At 48.4% G+C, this 20,789-nt stretch overlaps 1 protein-coding gene across 2 annotated transcripts; it reads left to right on the top strand.

Moving 5' to 3' along the window:
- The first annotated feature begins 3,147 nt into the window (after window positions 1-3,147).
- On the top strand, window positions 3,148-7,440 carry ERAL1 (Era like 12S mitochondrial rRNA chaperone 1). 2 transcript variants are annotated; one of them, XM_082602880.1, is made up of 10 exons: window positions 3,148-3,464; window positions 4,602-4,729; window positions 4,842-4,919; window positions 5,332-5,378; window positions 5,542-5,603; window positions 5,770-5,882; window positions 5,968-6,216; window positions 6,358-6,507; window positions 6,630-6,710; window positions 6,827-7,440. In XM_082602880.1, exons 1-10 carry the CDS (start codon window positions 3,182-3,184, stop codon window positions 6,947-6,949), a joined length of 1,314 nt encoding a protein of 437 aa, XP_082459006.1. In that variant the 5' UTR covers window positions 3,148-3,181; the 3' UTR covers window positions 6,950-7,440. The 2 variants fall into 2 exon arrangements, with proteins under 2 accessions (XP_082459006.1, XP_082459007.1); XM_082602881.1 differs by lacking the exon at window positions 6,630-6,710.
- Window positions 7,441-20,789: the final 13,349 nt, after the last annotated feature.

Below are 20,789 nucleotides of genomic sequence, written 5' to 3'. Positions count from 1 at the left end.
ATACTCATTCAGAGAGTCACCCCTACTCCAATTTCAGACCATGTGGATGAGCAAATAGCCTAGACCCCAAGTCAGTCAACACATAACATTCCCTAAGTTACAATGACTGTTTCATGGATGGGCATGTAACCCAGTCAGAGCCAAAAATGCACAAGGAGTTCCTTCTGGGAAGATCTGTTGCTCTTTCCCACAAAAACTGTATGTAAGAAGATATAATATCTGGAACTGCTTCACATGTTGACACCACCAAGGGACCACCAATCCAAAGAAAGATGTAATTTATTCAGTCACTGAACAATGTGCCAGACACTATGTGCCCACTATGTGCCAGACACCGCTCTAGATGCAGGAGACACAGTAGTGACATACATATAAAATATATATATTATTTGTCCTCTCACAACTTACAGTCTAGTAGAGGACATATAATAATAATAGCAGGGACTTCTATGGTGGCGCAGTGGTTAAGAATCCACCTGCCAATGCAGGGGACACGGGTTCGAGCCCTGGTCCACGAAGATCCCACATGCCGTGGAGTAACTCAACTCATGTGCCACAACTGCTGAGCCCGCGTGCCACAACTACTGAAGCCCGTGCACCTAGAGCCCGTGCTCTGCAACAAGAATCCCGCAATGAGAAGCCCACGCACTGCAAGGAAGAATAGACCCTACTCACCGCAACTAGAGAAAGCCCGCATGCAACAGCGAAGACCCAACACAGCCAAAAATAAATAAAATAAATAAATTTAAAAAAAGAAAAGAATCTGCCTGCCAATGCAGGGTACATGGGTTCGAGCCCTGGTCCAGGAAGATCCCACATGCCGTGGAGTAACTAAGCCTGTGCGCCACAACTACTGAGCCTATGCTCTATAGTCCGCGAGCCACAACTACTGAGCCTGCGTGCCACAACTACTGAAGCCCGCGCGCCTAGAGCCCGTGCTCCGCAACAGGAGAAACCACTGCAATGAGAAGCCCACGCACCGCAACAAAGAGCGGCCCCCATTCGCCGCAACTAGAGAAAGCCCGCGCACAGCAACGAAGACCCAAGGCAGCCAAAAAATAAATTAATTAAATAAATAAATTTATTTTTTAAAAAAGAAAAAGGATAATTCATGGAACAAGGTTTCTGAGGGGGTAAAACAGCCTTAAGATAGGAACATTTATTAAGAGCCTACATTGTTCTAAACCCTAGATTCAAATGAACATATGATATTAGATAAATATGTTTATTATCATCTGCATTTTACAGATGAGGAAACTGACACGTGGAGTTTAAATAACTTGTCCAAACTCACACAGCTAATAAGTGGCAAGCTGAGATATGAACCCAGGCAGTCTGATTCATTTGATTAGTCTCTCCTAACCTCACAAAATACAAAATTCCCCCCACAATATGCTTTGAGAGAAAATCTCTGGGAAAGAACAGAATTAACAAGACACTTTGACTCATTTCCCCTAAGTTTTTGTGTCATCCCTGGGATTCTTTCACTGCTATCTGTTACCACCACTGTAGTATTTAATATGTGTTCCTTGGGTGATGCATTTATGCAATTAAGCTCTTCAACTACTGTTTAACCTGAACTTTCCCTTCACCTAAATTGCAGTTGAAATGGTATTTCACCTAACTGTCCATGAAGGAAGATTTGTGTTTTTCTGATTGTTGGCTATCTCATATTTAGTAGCATCTTTTTCTTTGGACACCCATATGCCCAAAGAACATCCAGAATATCATGTTCCAAAAAGGTTGTTTCTTCTACTAACAGAGCAGGCAGCCTGAAAGCTGGAACCTGACACCATTTGCAAACCATCAGTGCATCTGGCTGCCCAAGGCTCTGTCAATCCATGTCACTAAGAGCTTCTCTGCACACTCAGCATCCACTCCGACAACAGCAGCCTGGCCAGTTGGTTCTTACCATCCTCCAACAATTCTCCCCTCTCTGTCCTATATCATCCATTTCTTCCTCTCTACTAGGTCACTACCATGAGCAAACAAAAACCTCCCATCATAAAAAAAAGAAAAAGGAAACCCTCTCTTAACTCCACCCCTCTCTCCTCATCTTGTGTTACCATTCCCTTTTGCTCTGGTCCTCTGGGAAGAGTTGTATATATATTCTGGCCGCCCTCAGTTTCTTTCCCCTCATTCTCTCTTAAGCCCACTCCATTTAGGCTTTCACCCAGACCATCCTACTGAAACTATTCTTGTCAGGTCACAGGTCACTTAGGTATCTCTCTCTCTCTCTCTCTCTTACACACATACACACACACACACACGCACACACACACGCACGGACCCCAGGATACAAGTCCCGTGCTGGAGATTTCTGTCCGCTTTGTTCATTGCTGTATCCTCAGCACCTCCAAACCCGCGACATTTATCCCTCAATTCCAAAAGTCTGACTGAGGCTTCAAAGGATGAAGAGAGGGCTTAAGGCCACAGATCGGCCAAGGTATATCAGGTTCCTCAGGCCGCTAAGGCAGTCCGGGAGATCCTAGGTGACTAAGCCGCTTCTTCTCCCTTTGCAGACCCTCTGGTTTTTCTCCAGAAAGGAATGGCCTCAGAGAGGAGATAGTAGGCGAGTCTTACAGGAGGGAAATCCGGGTCTGCTGCTCATCGGGAACACCGACCCCTCCTTACAGGAGGCTCCCATAAAGTAAAGGTACAGACTGCCGGAGGCCGCTGCCGACGCTAGGCCAAGCCAGAGGGGCACTGGGAGGGGATCCTGCAAGCCTGAGGCTGGAAAGGACTAAAAAGACCCTCAGGGGGAGCAGTACACGGCCCCACGCGCCGGACCATCCCTCCTTCGTTGCGCGAGTTTCTCCCGCTTAGTGAGGTCAGGCGCTAAGAGAACGATTTTGCCGCTTGGCCTCGTGGGAGATGTAGTCTTTCATGAGGCAGGGCTAGAAGGGCCTTCTACAAAACTTTGTTAGGAGAAGAAGAAAACACGATACGTATGGGAATCCAAAACGATCTTCAAGCTCACACAAACTCTAAATACACTTTTTCCCCGTTCCTTAGCCTCGGGCAGTCTCCAGAGCCGGTCCAACCCCAGCCAACCTTCAATGTCCCATGTTCCTCCGCTCTGTTTGGGCCGATCTAGCTCTCTCCTGCTCGCTCGCCTCTCCGCAGCACTGTCCAATCATAGGTGCGTTCCTGGGAGTTCCCGGAGTGCCTTGCGGTTGCGATGGCTACCCATGGCAGGCGAGGCACTGTGCTCCTTCGAACCGTGTTAGGGGTTTGGCAGCCGGGTCCCGACGCCGCGAGGGAATGCGTGACCCGGATCCCCTCGCTCTTGGGCAGTCAGCAGAGGTGCGTCTCCTGTGTCTCGGGCCCGGCCTTCTCTGGTCCCCGCCTGGCCTCGGCTTCTCGCCCTAATGGCCAGAACTCAGCCCTGGACTGCTTCCTCGGACTCTCTCAGCCAGACAGCTCGTTGAATGTTCGCGTCCCCGCCGTGTCCATGCACAGAGGTAAAGAGCCCAGATAGATTTGTCTGGGACTGTCACGGTCTTAGCACTGAAAGCCCCGTGTCGGGGAAATCCCTCAGTCTCTGGGGATATCGTCTTTGGCTCTGTATTACAGAAAACGATCTTGAGGCCCCGAGAGATAGAAGCGAGCAGTGAAGGATCTCATAGGAAAGAGATACTAGGTGCTAAGAGTTTTCGAGCCAGAGGGAACCGATCTGGTCACAACCATAGAGCAGGAGATTGAAGGGCCACAGGCATGGAAGAGTTGTGGCTCTCTGTCCTAACATGGGGAGCACACTTGACCCATCTACTTATCAAGACACTGAGTTACAGTTGGCCCTTGAACAACTCGGGGTAAAGGTGTTAGGGGTGCAGAACCCAAGCAATCGAAAATCCTCATATAATTTATTGTGGGCCCTCCGTATATGCAGCTCCACCGTATCCACGATTCCCATCTGAGGATTCAACCAACTGCACATCGCATAGTACACATTTAGTGAAGAATAAAAAAACAAAAAAACCTGCGTATAAATGGACCAGTACAGTTCAAACCCATGTTGCTCAAGGGTCAACTGTACACCTGGAAATAGCACCCTCTATTCTTCAAGTAGCATAGACTGAACACAGAACTGGTAATTATGATGCAGTGTCATAAGGAGCAATTACAGAAAGACTGAGAAAGCTTGCAGAGCCTTCATTGTACCCTTAGTAGGGTGAGAGAGAGCTGGAGGGATTTCTGGCTTTATCTGGTATAGAGATACTTTCACACATGTACATACATTTACTGGGCACAACTACACAATACGATTCCACAAGGTTATTGAGTATTAAGTGCCAGGCACTGTGCTGAGTGGTTTTACACAATTGCCCACTGTCAGAAGAAGGTTATACAGTAAGTAGTTACCATCAATATCATTTCTGTTTTACATATGAGAAAACTAAGGGGATTAGAGAGGTTAGAGAACTTGATAAAGGCATATAAACAAAGTAATGGACAAACTGAATCTCAAAGCTAGGTCTCGGCTTCAACCTATGCACTAATCTTGTATCCGTATTCCCTTTGTGGATGGGTAGGACCAAGTACCTGACAGGGGATCCAGGTTGCACTACCTCTCACTCCCTTCCCATTCCCACACACAGATGAGCAGGATCTCCTCTTGGTCCATCGCCCGGACATGCCTGAGAACCCCCGAGTCCTACGAGTGGTCCTCCTGGGTGCCCCGAATGCAGGAAAGTCAACCCTCTCCAACCAGCTGCTGGGCCGAAAAGTATGCTGCATCCTTGACACCCCCCACCCTTTCATTTCTCACTTCTTACTGTACCTTCGTGGATTGTTCTGGAGGGATCTGGGACCTCACTTGGGACTTTTGTTCCTGGCAGGTGTTCCCTGTCTCCCAGAAGGTGCATACCACTCGCAGCCAAGCTCTGGGGGTCATCACAGAGAAAGAGACCCAGGTGGTGGGTACTTGCGATGGATGTCCAGCAAACAGGACAGAGGTTGAAGCTAAGAGGGTCTCCCTTACTGTTAGACCTGAAGAAAATGATGCTTAGGCTCACTCCTCTGAGGGAAGGGGGCTCCTCTTCCTGTAGGCCTATGCAGTTCTCTCTCTACCTTCCCCCTTTGGCATCTAGTCAGAAAGGTCTCACTGCCTCTTTACTGCTTCCTAATCTTCCAAATATTCACAGTTGTTCTCTTTCTCCTGGATTCTATCTAGAATTAAAGCAAGGCTGGAGGGTAAAAATTTGAAGTCAGCTTGGCCAAGAAGTGGGGGCAGGCTCCTGACATCAAGGGTGGGTGACCTTTCACTACCCAGCCATAATCTTTCCTCCTGGGGTCGGGGGTCTGGGCATCTCTCTTTCCTGATTTTAGATTCTACTTGACACACCTGGCCTCATCAGCCCTGCTAAACAGAAAAGGTAATAGCTGGGGAAACAGGGAGTTGTAGGGGGGAAAGGTGTTGAAGAGGGAGTGGGGAGATTCCACCATAGGGGCTGGAAAACCCCCTTATCACACCCCATCCCTCCTCAGGAGGGCATCACTCCCAAGACCCTTCCTGATCTATGTCTGTCTGTCCCTTAGGCACCATCTGGAGCTCTCTTTGTTGGAAGATCCATGGAAGAGCATGGAATCTGCTGATCTGGGTTAGGCTCAGGATGGGAATCTGAAGCCCAGTTTACATGGTCATGGCCTCTCATTGCTGACAGTTTGGGGGGATGGGGGTTGGCCAGATCCCATACCCTGGAAGTTTTGGGGGTTGGAGGGAAAGAGTGGTCGTAACCTTGTCCTCTCTACACTGCCAACTCCCAGTTGTGGTTCTTGTGGATGTCTCGGACAAGTGGACTCGGAACCAGCTCAGTCCCCAGGTGCTCCAGTGCTTGACCCAGTTCTCCCAAGTCCCCAGCGTCCTTGTCATGAACAAGGTGAGCACCCCCTACCTGAGGAAGGGGTCTACTTCAAGGGCCCCGTCTCACTGACCACAGTCCTCTGCCCGTCCGCCACCCCCAGGTTGATTGCCTGAAGCAGAAGTCAGTTCTCCTGGAGCTTACAGCAGCCCTCACTGAAGGTGTGGTCGATGGCAAGAAGCTCAAAACGAGGCAGGCTGTCCGCTCACAGCCGGGCAACCATTGCTCCAGCCCAGCAGCTAAGGGCCCAAACACACTGTCCATGGGAGACCCTCAGCAGATTGGCTGGCCCCACTTCCAGGAGATCTTCATGTTGTCAGCCCTAAGCCAGGAGGATGTGAAAACACTAAAGGTCAGTTAGCCTTGACCATAGCCTGGCCCTTGGTTTCCACCATGTGAAGACAAGCCTCAGAGTTCCTCTTCCTGGAAGTGAGAGTGAGAGGAAAGTCCTGCTTGGGACTGAGATGCCTACCTACTCCCTCTGTGCCCATAGCAATATCTCCTGGCACAGGCCCGGCCAGGGCCCTGGGAGTTCCACAGTGGAGTCCTCACCAGCCAGACGCCTGAGGAGATCTGCGCCAACATGATCCGAGAGAAACTCCTGGAGTACCTGCCCCAGGAGGTGCCCTACAACGTGCAGCAGGTGCAGGCACAGTTCGGGGTCATGGGGCTCTCCATCAGGCACACACCCGGAGCAGACAGCTGGGTCCCAAAGAGGGCGTGGGTTGGGGCCTGCCTGACCAGTCATGATGTCTCCCTGTGCAGAAGACGGTAATGTGGGAGGAAGGGCCAAACGGGAAGCTGATGATTGAGCAGAAGCTTCTGGTGCCCAAAGAATCTCACATGGTAAGCAGGGCCAGGCTTGGAGGAGGGACCGATACTCTGTTAGGCAGGGGTTCTCCCCTGACTGCTTGGGAGCTCTGAGAGCAGGCTCACGTCTCTGTCTTTTACCCCACCCTCAGAGGATCCTGATCGGTCCGAAGGGGCACCTGATCTCCCAGGTGGCACAGGAGGTGGGCCGTGACCTCATGAACATCTTCCTCTGTGAAGTTCAGCTCCGCCTGTCTGTGAAACTCCTGAAGTGACCACCCTCTGATATCTTTCCCAAGGCATCCCCGCCCAAGCTGCTGGCGGGAGCCACTGACCAGAACTGCCCCTACCTGGGGCCTGCAGGGCCTGGAGCCGGGCCTGGACAGTGACTGGCTGGCTGACCGCTGGGTGGCCGTCCGAGTCTGCACAGCCCCTGCCCGGCCATGCCTCCTGCTGGAGGAAGGAATCTACCTTAGCCTGGTTCCCATGTAGTTCCTCTGCCTGGGCCTGTAGCTACTTAGGTCTTAGAAGCTGGCCCTTTGGTATGGGAGCACTGTTGCCACCTGGCATTGGGCCCAGAGTTTCTTCCTGAGTTGTTAGCAGGGAGATCTTTCCCCTCTCCCCTCAGTTCATACACCTTGCAGCTGTGTAAGGACCCACGTGTCCTGAGTGAGATAGTGCCTCCCACTGCTCCTCAAGTCCTTGATCCCTCCCACCACCCCCCTCTCCAATCTTGGATGCTAATAAAGTTAAAAGACAAGCAGCATTCTGGGTCTCATCTTTATTTCTTTAGAACAGGAAAGAGAAAACATACCCATTCCCTCCACCCCTACCCCGTTGTCTGAGCTGCAGTCTCCCTCCCTTCAGTAGGCTGCTCCAGGGTCCCGAGCAATCTTCTTGGCACGTTTTCTGGGTGCAGCAAGAGAACCGTTACCATTACTAAACTCAGTAATGGTAACGGTTTCCTCGCCACCCCCAAGTGCCCTGGCGGTCGGCAGGCTGTGATAGGCTGAGCAGTGAGCACGGTGGGCTTGCAGCCACCCCTGGCCTCCTCATCAGCCTCCAGAGCTGGGAGTACCCGGATTAGTACATCATCTATACTGTAGTGTCTCATCACAAACTTACAGTATATGATGATATCCCAGCCAGGGCCCTGCAGGAGGCACAGGGAGCATGGCTTGGAGACCACTGTGGCAGAGAGAGCCAGGCACTGGGGGCACAGCAGCACAGGTCAGGGATGGACACAGCTCCCCACTCCCTAGCTGGCATCTCCTTGGTTCTGTGGTCAAGGGCAGCCTGAAGGGGACTGATGCAAAGAGCCCGTCAGAGCTAGGGTCTGTTGAGATGTCCTTAGGGACCCAGTGCCGGAGTTTAACAAGCCAGAGATCACATAATTAAGCAGAAGATCTCCTCTGGTCATACCAACAAGCAGACCCAGAGGAGGACCACTTACCTGGGGCTGGAACTGCAGACTAAGGCCTTTGGAAGTAGAGAAACCCTGTCCCTCCTGCCTCTCCACTCAAGCTGCTCCCTTTTAATCCACCAGCTGGCCCCTCCCCTTGGGTGGGGCACTTTCCCGGGTTCTGGAAGGCCCTGCCTCTTAACCCTTTCCCTGCTAGACTCCTTGGACTGAAGGTCACTGGCCCTTCTCCATTAGGCCCTTTGTCACATACTCTTTTATGGACCTTGCTAAGCCTGCTGGGCCTGGGCCTGGCTGAAGAAAAAACAGCCTCACCCCAGCCATCCTGCAGGGCTTAATTGCTGGTCAGAGCCCTGGGGAGGTGGTGGTGGTTGTTTTTGGTGATGGGAATGTTTGAATCTCTATAAGGCAGGGAGGGTCCTGACAGCTGGATCTTGGGGCAAGCTCTGACCTAAATTTCAGTCCCCCGGCCCCTGTCTATGTTTATGCTGAACCCAAGGAGGCCGGACCCTTTGCCCACCTCTGCCAGGGCAAGGTCCTCTAGGGGGAGGGGTCCTCTGCCGGAACATTTGAGGGTGGCTGGCTGAGTCCCAAGCTCACGTGGGAGCCAGCTTAGGAAAGGGTAGGGGCTGTTCGTCAGAGCTCAAGGCCCCCAGGGTGAGAGCCCGGCAGTATTAGGTTCTCTGCCTCTGGGAAAGGTAAGACTTGGAGTAGAGACTCCTCAAAGCAGGGCCACTGCTCCTTGGACCCCCATTCTGGGGAGCACGTCTGCTTCTCCGCTCCCTCCCCTTCCCCTCTCCTAGACCATCTGGTGTGTATGCTGGGAAGCAGTTACACCCGCCTCTGCAGGGGCAGATGAGGCCAGGATGGGGAGTGAGGGGAGAGACCCAAACTTCTTTCGGTTCCTTGGAGGTGTTTTACCTCCTGCTGTCACAGAGGCTTGGCACATGCTCTGACTCTGTTTGGCATGATCTTCCTTCCTCTCTTGTCTAGTTAACTCTTATTCCCTCTTCACATCTCTAAGTGTCTCTTCTGCAGAGAAGTTTGTCCTGGCTAGTTAAATCCCCCTGTTATGGGCTCGTTTATTTGTGTGATTATTCACATTAAGCAAATAATCACGAGGGCCTGGTTTATTCACCAATGTATCTCTACCACAGAGTAGTGACTAAACAAGCATTCACGTCGGATGACTGATGTCATGTGGGGGAGGGGAGAGACTTTGACCTGGGGAGGCAGACTGACAAAGCTGTGGCTCTCTCAGGCAAGTCATTTTCTTGGACCATCCCTGTTCGCCTTTGTAAACAGGAGTAATAACAGTCCCCAGTTCGCAGAGCTGTGAGAGCTAGGTGATGAGCTGCTGGTAAAGCACTTAGCACAGTGCTCGTGCTGGCCCACAGAAGGGGTTAAACAAATTAATGCCTACCTCACCCGCCTCCCACAGGGGCTCGCTGTTGAAGGCCACAGGTGAGGCCTGTTGCTTCTTGTTAATTAGTTTATTTATTTTTGGCTGCATTGGGTCTTCGTTGCTGTGCGTGGGCTTTCTCTAGGTGGCGAGCGGGGGCTACTCTTCGTTGCAGTGCGCGGGCTTCTCATCGCAGTGGCTTCTCTTGTTGCGGAGCCCGGGCTCTAGGCACACGGGTTCTAGAGCACAGGCTAAGCAGTTGTGACACACAGGCTTAGTTGCTCTGCGGCACGTGGGATCTTCCCGGACCAGGGTTTGAACCCGTGTCCCCTGCATTGGCAGGCGGATTCTTTTTTTTTTTTTTTTTTTTGCGGTACGCGGGCCTCTCACTGTTGTGGCCTCTCCCGTTGCGGAGCACTGGCTCCGGACGCGCAGGCTCAGTGGCCATGGCTCACCGGCCTAGCCCCTCCGCGGCATGTGGGATCTTCCCGGACCGGGGCACGAACCTGTATCCCCTGTATCGGCAGGCGGATTCTCAACCACTGTGCCACCAGGTAAGCCCAGCAGGCGGATTCTTAACCACTGCGCCACCAGGGTAGTCCCGAGACCTGTTGATGAACATCTGAAAATTCATAAAATACTCTTGAAAGCAGCTGGAGGCCATAGAGAAAGCCCAGGTTTAGAGGTAACAGGCCTGGAGTGACAGTCCCGACTCCATTGCATCCAGCTCTGTGCCTCTGGGCCAAGTGCTCTCTGCTTCAGTCTCCTCAAATGCAAAATGGGCGCCGTCCAACCTACCTCAAGCAGTGATTACAAGGATTATGGGAGCACTCATGTCAAACACCCAGATCAGAGCCCAGCGTGCATGAACCAATGTCAGTTTCCTTCCCTCCTTTCCTGTTTCACTCTCTTGCTGTGTGACTGGGGGCAAATGCCACTGTTCTGAGCTTTGGTGATAATACGTATCTTACCAAGTTGTAAGAATTAAGTGAGAAATGTGGGTGAGAAGCCTTTATAGACCCAGGTGCTCCAACCCAGTGAGGAATTATCCTTGTCTACTCCTGCCTCCCTGCGACCCCCTTTCCTGTCCTGTGACCCCACAGATAGTCCAGGCTCCCTTCCCAGAGTAAAGCCTTCAGGCACTAGGGCCAAATTCATGCCACTCGCTGGCTAGGTTTCCACTTAGACCCTGGGGGCCAAGTCCAGGGGTGAGCATGGACAGCACTCAGGGGTCCTGGAGGTAGAGGAGAGATATCTCCACCAGCCAGAGATCTTGTGACTGTGGCCTCAAGTTGGGTGGAGGGGCCTGCGATCAGGGTGTGGGCTGAAGGAGAGTCTGAGCCTGGGCGGGGTAGTCTGCGGACCCTGATTAGCAGACTTGGGGCTATCAGGGCAGGGGCCCTTTTGCTTATCAGGAGCTTGCAGGGGCCACAGTAGAACCTGAGGACACTTCATGCTGAGGGCGGTCTCCTGGATGGCTGCTTTTCCATCCTTCTCCCTCCTTAGAGCCCTGAGGGGAGTTAAGTTGGGAGTACTTCTCCCTTTCTGCAGGTCACATGGTCACAAGGTCACAAGGGGCAAGACTCTGCCCCTTGCCTGGCAGCCAGCCTGGGGTTGGGGGACACAATCCCAGTCCTTGGGAGAAGCCTTATATGCTCACAGCTTTTGCTTCAGACTAGGAGCTTCATGGCTCTCCTGAGACTGGGGTGGGCCTGTCTGGGACCTTATCCTTCCAAAGTCTGATTCCAGTCCCTGCCACTGCAGCTTTAAACATTTGACTCTTATTTTGTCCTTCTTTGGATGAAGTCCTTAAACCATATGCTGAGTGATGAAATTAAGGACAGAAAGATCTGCAAGATTCCTTCAAAATCATGAAGTTCAAGTCCCTCCTTTATATAAGAGAGGAAACTGAGGCCCAGAGGAGGGGAGGGTATCATCCAAAGCCTCAGCGTTCCCTCCACCTCTCAGAATCAGGGAACCCATGACCCTATGAGGAATAGGAAGGCAGCAGCAGGTACCCACAGGTACATAGACATACACACACAGTCACGCACAGATACACATACACAACACACATGTATGATGCCTGCATAGACCTACAACACACGGAGATACACATCAAAAAAATTGGACTCAGCTAGTAAAATTACTCTTCATTTTCTCTTGGTTGTTTTACTACGTTTCACGAAGTTGGCAGTTTTGTACAAAGATAAAGGCCGAAAAATACGGTCTTTCCGTGTCTCACTCACAGCACCGTTGGCAGCAAAACTCATCTTGGAACCAAGGACTTTAAGAAGTTCTGGGAAGTTCTTGCTCTCCTGTCTTGCTTCAGATTCAGGGGACTCAAAGCAAGAGCCTGGTGTGGTTCTAGGAGCTTAACAGGTGTGAGAAAGAAAGGCTGGAAAACTCATCTAATCCTTACTCTCCATGTGGTGGATTGGGGCTTGTGACCTGGGGCTTTGTCGGAGATTACTGCTGGCGATCGCCTTTTCTCCCAGCTTGGTTTCATCATGACTGGCCTGTGAAGCCTCTCCTAACCCTCCCTGACACTTGCCCTTGTGTCTAGGCTTGGACCTGCTCTGTTCTCCTTATCACACTGTGAGAATTCATCTGTTCCCTCATTTGTCCCCAATGGCTCCATGAGCAGGCACCTTGTCTGATTCTTCTCTATGGCCCCAGCACCCTTCATGGGCCTTATCCTGGGAGATGCTCAGAGAACGCCTTACGCTGAACAGATGCCTTGCAGACAGTGACCAGCGTGTACTCACGTTCTCAACACATCCCCTTCCATGCTCTATTCCTGTTGGCCCCATGAGCAAGTGCACGAGTAATGAACTCAGGTGCTGCGGGTCATAGCAATGGCTTCTCTGGGGGCTTTGCCAATGTCTATCAGTTTCCAGAAGATGACTGCATGCCAATTTTATAACAGAAACTGAAGCTCTGGGAGGAAACTCATGACCCTGGGTCACACAGTAATCAGGAGAAGAGGCAAGGCTACAACTCTTCTCTCTAAACTCCAGATTCCAAGCTCTGTGCACAAAGCTGCTATGATTGAGGTTGATTTTGTGTGTGTCTCTGTGGGGCCTTATAAAGTTTCAGAGGCAACGGAATCAGACCTGAGCTTTGCCACCTACCAGTAGTGTGATTCTGACCACATTGCTTGCTTCATCTCTCTGAGCCTTGGTCTCCTCGTCTCTAAAATGGGGCTGACCTTGGGAAGACTCAGTGAAAGTATGTGGGAAGCTCCCGAGTGGAGTCGGGATTCCCTCCTCGCTTCTGCTTCCTCAGAGACTCCCACCCGTCTCACCCCTTTTTAAGCCTCTTCCACACCTGCTCTTGGCCAACTCCAACCCAGCAACAATCCTCTCCATTCGCTGACCTCCTGCGGCTCACGAGCCAGGCCCTCGTATGGAGCTCACATGCCCTGGAGTCACAGGCCAGGCCATCTGAGGCTTGAACCAGAGCCTCCGCCTGTACAGTTCAGGAGTCATGCCTTAGAGTTCTTGCTTTTTTTCCAGACCACCAGCCCAGGATGGACTCAGAGCCAGAAGGGAAAAGCATGGCTTTGGATCTGTCAGAGCCTGGGCTCTATCACAGCTTGCCGAGTGGGCCTGAGCCCTGCCCTGCTCTTGGAGCCTCGGCTTCCTCATCAGTAAAATGGGCTTAAAATGCCATCTTTTTCATGATTGCGGTACAGATGAAATGCGACAGTAGAGGTGACAGTTTCTAACCTAGGGACTGGCTCATATGTAACAGGAGCTCAGCAAATGCCAGGCTCCTTCCCTTCTGGCTTTGCCATGGGCTTTTCCTACTCATCCTCCCGGGGGGGGGGGCATGCTCACTCAAATACCTGCCAGGTGTGCGTGGGAGCGCACACCTGCCCAGGCTCATATTGAGGCAGAAATAGAAACTTTCCAACCCACACCTCCCTAGATCTGTTTATCAGCTCCCAGTTCCTGTGCTCTTGGTCAGTGGGAGCCCCCATGTCCAGACTCGGGCCATGCCCGCTCCCACCTCCTGGCACAGTCCTGAAGGTAGCTAGCTGTTAGGTGGGAAAGGATCTCCAGGGAGGCTGGGTGTCCCTCCCTCCTCAAATCCTTCCCGCCATCAGCTGGGCTTTACCTCCCTCCCTCCCTGCCAGGACAACCTGTCTGCTTCACAGCTGCTGTGAAAGAGATAGGCAGCCTGGATTATCAGGCCAGAAGAGGCTCCTCCAGACAGTCCTCTGCCTCCACCCCCACCCCAGGCGAAGGTTCCAGGGTGCTTAACCCGCTCTGTGCTGGGCCCTCAGCCCTTCCTGAGGCGGGTTCCAGGCTCAGGGAACGGGACCTTGTTCTCCCCACTCTCGGAGTCCATTGGCTTTAACACAGGTGCTGATGCCTCAGCCTCCCTCCAGATCATTGCCCCTTCCCCGCCTCCAGCATCCTTCAAGCCTCTTTAAGCAAGACGCTTGCCTTTTCCCAGGCCCCTCTGGTCGTTTCCTCTGGCTAGCCACTGTCCCTGACGCTAAGGCGAACCAGGACCATATCCTACTTAGGTCCTAGTGCGGCCACCCAGTCCTCCATTTCCTGAAAGTCAACAGGAAGTAGTGAAAAGAGCAGGAGCCTCAGAGTCTGGGCATCTGGCTTGCAGTCCTGGTTCTGGCTCAGACCCTGTGTGACCTCGGGCAAGTTTCTCCACTTCCGTGAGCCTCAGTTATTTCATAAATGGAGGGCAGTAGCTCTTTTCACAGGGTTGGCTCAAGGATTAAATGAGTACAACATATACAACATTTTAGTAATCAGTTGGAAAATAAAATTAAAATCTGAAAAAAAGAAAAGAAATGCCTATATGTATATGTATAGCTGATTCACTTTGTTATAAAGCAGAAACTAACACACCATTGTAAAGCAATTATACTCCAATAAAGATGTTAAAAAAAAAAAAAGAAATGCCTGCAAGAGGGCTTTATTAGCCAGCTACCAAGCAAATCATACCAGCTCCTACATGCTAAGTGCTCATGAAGTGCCACGTTTGATGCAAACATGAGCTATGTCATTTAGTCCTTATGATAACCCTCACTATAGACGGCCCCAGGCTCAATCCTTGAACCTCTTCTCTTTACACCTGCACTCATTCCTTCATTGATCTCATCTTGTCCCATGGCTTTAAATACTGTCTACACACTGGTGACTCCCTAATCCATGTGTCCAGGCCAGACTTCTCCCCAAAACTAACTTGTAAAGTGAGCCTCCTAGTTGGCAAATTTCTCTAATAGGCACCTTAGACTTAACATGTCCAAAACCGAGGTCCCTGATCCCACCTCAAATCTGCTCCTTCAACTGTTTTTCCCATTTCAGCAAATAGCAGCTCCATTCTTCCAGATCAGCCAAAAAGCCTTGGAAGCAATTTATTCTTTTTTTTTTTCAACTTTTAAAAATACTTTATTGAGGTATGATTGACCATAAACTGCACGTATTAAAAATGCACAATTTGATAAGTTTGGAATATATATACACCCACTAAGACAATTTTTTTTTCACTTTTTAAAATTTATTTATTTGTTTTTATTTTTGGCTGTGTTGGGTCTTCGTTGCTGTTCGTGGGCTTTAGTTGCGGCGAGTGGGGTCTACTCTTTGTTGTGGTGCGTGGGCTTCTCACTGTCATGGCTTCTCTTGTTGAAGAGCAAGGGCTCTAGGCGTACGGGCTTCAGTAGTCGTGGCTAGTGGGCTCTAGAGCGCGGACTCAGTAGTTATGGCGCACAGGCTTAATTGCTCTGTGGCATGTGGGATGTTCCCGGGCCAGGGCTCGAACCTGTGTCCCCTGCATTGGCAGGAGGATTCTTAACCACTGCGCCACCAGGGAAGCCCGACAATTTATTCTTGAATTAACTTTTTACCGAAGTACAATATATGTGTGTATATATATATATATATATATATATATATATATATATATTCAAAAAATGGGGAATTCCCTGGTGGTCCCGTAGTTAGGACTCTGAGCTTCCACTGCAAGGGGCCTGGGTTTGATCCCTGGTCGGGGAACTAAGATCCCGCAAGCTGCGTGGTGCCAAAAAATAAAGAAAAGAAAGAAAAAAGAAAAAAACCCCACCAAACTCATAAGTGAATTATCACAAAGTGAACACACCCCAGTAACAACCACCCAGGTCAAGAAACACCACCTTCCCAGGTGCATCCTCTCTCTGTTACCCACCTCTTTCTCTCCAAAGGTGACTTCTATCCTGCCTTCTAATGCCATAGATTAGCTTTGCCTGCTTTTTTGGATGTTGTATAATGGAATGATGTACTATGTATCATTTTAGCTCAACATTATGTTTGCAAGACTCATTCAAGTTGTTGTATGGATCAGTAATTGGTTTATTTCCATTACTGCACAGTATTCAATTTCGTGAAAACACTACACTTTATTCATTCTACCATTAGTAAACATTTGGATTGTTTGAGTTTGGGGGCCGTTATTCATAACGCTGCCGTGAATATTCCTTTTTTTACCACGTTGCCACGAGCCATGGCGGTGAAAGCCCGGAATCCCAACCACTAGGCCACCAGGGAACTCCCATTATTCTTGTACATACATGTGTGTGTATTTCTGCTGGGCGTGGAATGGTTGGGTCAAAGGGCATGCTTACGTTCAGGTGTAGGTACTATATTCCGTCAAACAGGTTTTCAAAGTGGTTGTATTGACATTTCTTCCAGCCATGTGTGAAATTTCCAGTTGCTCCACATCCTCCCCTACACTTGGTATTGTTACTCTTTTCCATTTTAGTCATTCTGGTGGATGTGCAGTGATATCTGTTCTGGTCAGAATTTGGACTTCCCTGATGATTAATGAAGTTATGCATGCTATTCCCATTATCCATTGCTGTGTAGCAAATCATCCCCAAACTTAGAAGCTTAAACAACAGTCCTTTTCCTACTTTGCACAGTTTTGGAAGTCAGGATTTCAGGAAGTCTGCTGGGCAGAACTGGCTTGGGGTTTCTCATGCAGATGAAGTCAGATGGGGGCTGGGAGAGCTGGGAGCTAGCCGGGTATCCCTCTCTCTTCATGTAGCTCAGGGCCTATCCATGTGGTCTGCCTGCTTGGGCTTCCTCACAGCACAGTCAGACTGCTTACACAGTGGCTGAAGACTTAAAGACAGAATATTCCAGCAAATAAAGTAGAAGATGCATTGTCTTTTATGAGCTAGCCTTGGAAGTCATATAATATCACTTCTGCCGTATTCTATTGACCTAAATAGTCACAAAAGTCCACTCAGTTTCAAGGGAAAGGGGGCACAGTCTCCACCTCTAATTGGAAGGACTGTCAAAGTCACACTGTAAGAGGGAACATGTTGTTGCCACTGCCTTTGCCACTATCTTTGCCATACATGTTTTCGTGCATCTATTGGCCATTCTGTGTAGTGCTTGAGCCATCATTTCTCTTTTTCTGTTGGGTTATCTGTCTTTTTCCTTCTTGATTTGCAAAGTATATTCTGAGTACTACTTTTTTCGCCCAGATATATGTATTATAAATATCTTTTCCCATTATTCTGAGGCTTGCCTTCTCATATTCTCAATGGGTCCTTGTGTGTGAGTGTGTGTGTGTGCTTATTAATTGAAATTTTTATTGAGACGATTGTAGATTCACATGCAGTTGTCAGTAATAATATGGAGAGGTCCCTTCCACACTTTGCCCAGTTTCTCCACTGGTGACGTTTTGCAAAACTGCAGAGTAATATCATAACCACAGCCAAATATCACAGGATGTTGACATTGACATAATTTACCAATTTTATTCAGATTTCCTGTTTTGCTTGTGCTCACTTACGTAAGTGTATTAAGTTCTACACAGTTTCATCACTTGTGTATGTACATGTATCCACCACGATAAAGTTACTGAACAGTTCTAGTACAAGGATCCCTAATGTTTATAACCACACCCACACCTGTTCCTACCGCTGCAGCAGCTAATCTGTTCTCCATTTCTAAATTTTTGTCATTTCAAAAATGTTATATATACCTCACACCCATTAGGATGGCTACTACCAAAAAAAAAAAAAAAAAGAGAGAGAGAGAGAGAGAGAAAGAAAGAAAAGAACAAGTGTTGGTGAGAATGTGGAGAAATTGGAACACTTGTACACTGTTGGTAGGTGGCGGGTATATAAAATCGTGCAGCTGCTGTGGAAAAAAATATAGTTCCTCAAAAAATTAGAAATAGGGATTCCCTGGTAGTCCAGTGGTTAGGACTCGGAGCTTTCACTGCTGAGGGCCCAGGTTCAGTCCCTGGTCGGGGGGGGAAAAAAACAAAACAAAACAAAACAAATCAAAAGCAATAGCTAAAACATGGAAGCAATCCAAGTGTCCATTAACAGATGAATGGATAAGCAAAATGTGGTGTATATATACAATGGGATGTTATTCAGGGTTGAGGATGTTATACTAAGTGAAAGGAGCCAGTCACAAAAAGGCAAATATTTTATGGTTTCACTTATGTGAGGTATGTATAGTAGTGAAATTCATAGAAACAGAAAGTAGGTCGATGGTTGCCAGGGGCCAGGGACAAGGAGGAATGGGGAGTTATTACTGAATGGGTATAGAATTTCAGTTTTACAAAATACAAAGAGTTCTGGGAGATGGATGGTGGTGATGGTTACATAATAATATAAATGTACTTAATACCACTGAAATGTAGGCTTCAAATTGGTTAAGATGGTAAATTTTATGTTATGTGTACTTTACCACAATTAAATATAAAAGTTATATAATTGGAATCATATATGTAGTATGTAACATTTTGGTACTGATCTTTTTTGCTCAGTATAATTCCCTGGAGATTAGTATATCTTTTGATAAACAGATATTCTTGATTATTTTTATTATTTTTGGCCACACCTCAAGACTTGCGGGATCTTAGTTCCCTGACCAGGGATTGAACCCAGGCCACTGCAGTGAAAATGCCAAGTCCTAACCACTGGACAGCCAGGGAATTTACTCTTACAGTTATTGAGTTTTGACTTGTTTAAAAAACTTTTTTGATTATCCTAAGGTCATGAAGATATTCGGTTATTTTCTATATGTTTTACAGTTTTACTTTTCACATTTAGATCTACAACCCATCTGGAACTGATTTCATGTACAGTGTGAGGTTCAAGGTCAAGAACCATTCCCCACCCCCCCAGATATCCAGTATCGTTTATTGAAAAGACTGTCTTTTCCCCACAGTTCTGCATTGCCACTTTTGTCATAAAACAAGTGTGGGTCTTTTTCTGGACTTTCTGTTCTATTCCATTGGTCTACTAAGTGCCAGTATCACACTGTCTTGATTACTAAAACTTTAAAAGTCTTGACATCTGATAGTTCGAATCTTCTGACTTTACTCTTTTTCAAGCTTGTCTTGCTTATTCTTGGTCCTTTGGCATTTCCCCATAACTTCAGAATTAGTCTGTCAATTAAAAATCTCTTGGGATTTTGATTGGTATTATATTGAACCTATAGACCAATTTGGGAGAAATGATATCTTTGCAATACTGAATCTGTTTTTTTTTTTTTTGGCCGCACTGTGCAGTATGCAGGATCTTAGTTCCCCGACCAGAGATCAAACCCGTGCCCCCTGCAGTGGAAGTGCTGGACCACCAGGTAAGTCCCTGTAATACTGTCTTTACATTCATGAACATGGCTTACTGAGGGCATTTTCTTTCCCCTCTTTTTCTCTTATACCCAATGTCAGCAACTCTGGTTAATTCAAAATAGATCCAGAATCTGAGTGCTTCTCACCAGCCTCCATTGGTCCAAGTCACCATGATATTTCACCTGTATTATTGCAACACAGGTAAGAAGCAACTGTCCCTCTCCATTCTATTTTCAGCAGAGCATTCAGAGTGACGTTCGTATTGTGCTGTCTTTCTATTATTGATTTGTGGGAGCTCTTTTTATTTAGTTAGTTATTTATTGCCACACCAGCAGCTTGTGGGATCTTAGTTCCCTGACTAGGGACCGAACCTGGGCCCACGACACTGGAATCGCAGAGTCCTAACCACTGGACTGCCAGGGAAGTCCCTGGGAGCTCTTTTTAAATGAGATGCAAGCCCTTTGTTAGCAACGCATACTGTAAATGTTTTTTTCTGACTATGCTTGCCTTCTCATCTTGTTTCTTTTGATGAACAGAGCCTTATTTTGATGGTCCAATTTATTTTTTATGGTTAGTGCTTTTTTTTTTCGTTTTTGTCCTAAGAAATCTTGCCTGTGCGAAGGTCACAGAAACATTTCCCTCTTGTTTTATAAGCTTTATGGTTCGATTTTTTACATTAGATCTATGATCCATCTCAAACTAGTTTTTGTATCAATATATGGAATGAGGTAGGAATTGTGACTCAATATTTTTCTCATTTATTTATGTATCTTTGCTGCACAGCATGTGGGATCTTAGTTCCCCAACCAGGGATCGAATCCTTGCCCCCTGCTTTGGAAGCTCGGAGACTTAATCACTGGACCACCAGGGAAGTCCCAATTTTTTTCTCATTTAGACTCAGTTGTTCCACCATTTCTGGAAAAGATTTTCCTGTCTCCCTTGGATTGTCTCAGTGCCTAGAATGATCTTTTTACATGTGTCAGATCACATCACTTCTCTTTCGAAGCCCTTCAGTGGTTTCCCATCTCGGAGCAAAGGCAAAAATAGGCCCCATTAAGATTCTACGTGAACCAGAAACAGGTTTCCATCCTGACCTCATCTCCCACCACTCGCCCCACTGCTCATTCATTCACTCACTTCCAAACACACTGACCTCCTTGCTGGTTTCTCAGTCATGCCAGACACACTTCCATGTCAGAGGCTCTGGACAGAAAGCTCTTCTCTGGTATCTGCATGACTCACTCCTTTGCTTTCCTCAGTGCTACCTCCTCAATGAGGCCTTCCTCACACTAAAGTTTCAACACCCTCCCGAACTTCCTATTCCTTTCCCTGTTTATTTTCCTCCTTAGCACATACCATTCTCTAACATACTATATATCTAATTTTTCTTACTTTGTTCCCCCCACCTGAATGTAAGCTCTAAAAGCTAGGGATTGGTTTTATTCACTGCAGTCTCCCCTGCATCTAGGACAATTCCTGGCACATAGGAAGCATTAAATTTGTAAAATGAATACAAATACTGAAGCCCAGAAAGATGAAGCTACCTGCCCAAGATTACACAGGTGATGAACAACAGAACTAAAATTTAAACCCAAGCAGTCTGACTCCAGCGTTCACGCTCTTGAGACACAGTCTCCATTACCGAGTGGGGCTCAGGATGGGCAGGGTGCAGTGAACCTGGCAG

The sequence above is a fragment of the Mesoplodon mirus genome (genome assembly GCF_964341445.2).
Source record: "Mesoplodon mirus genome assembly, chromosome: 18".
Taxonomy (NCBI): Eukaryota; Metazoa; Chordata; class Mammalia; order Artiodactyla; family Ziphiidae; genus Mesoplodon; species Mesoplodon mirus.
This window is presented reverse-complemented; position numbering and strand designations above follow the sequence as displayed.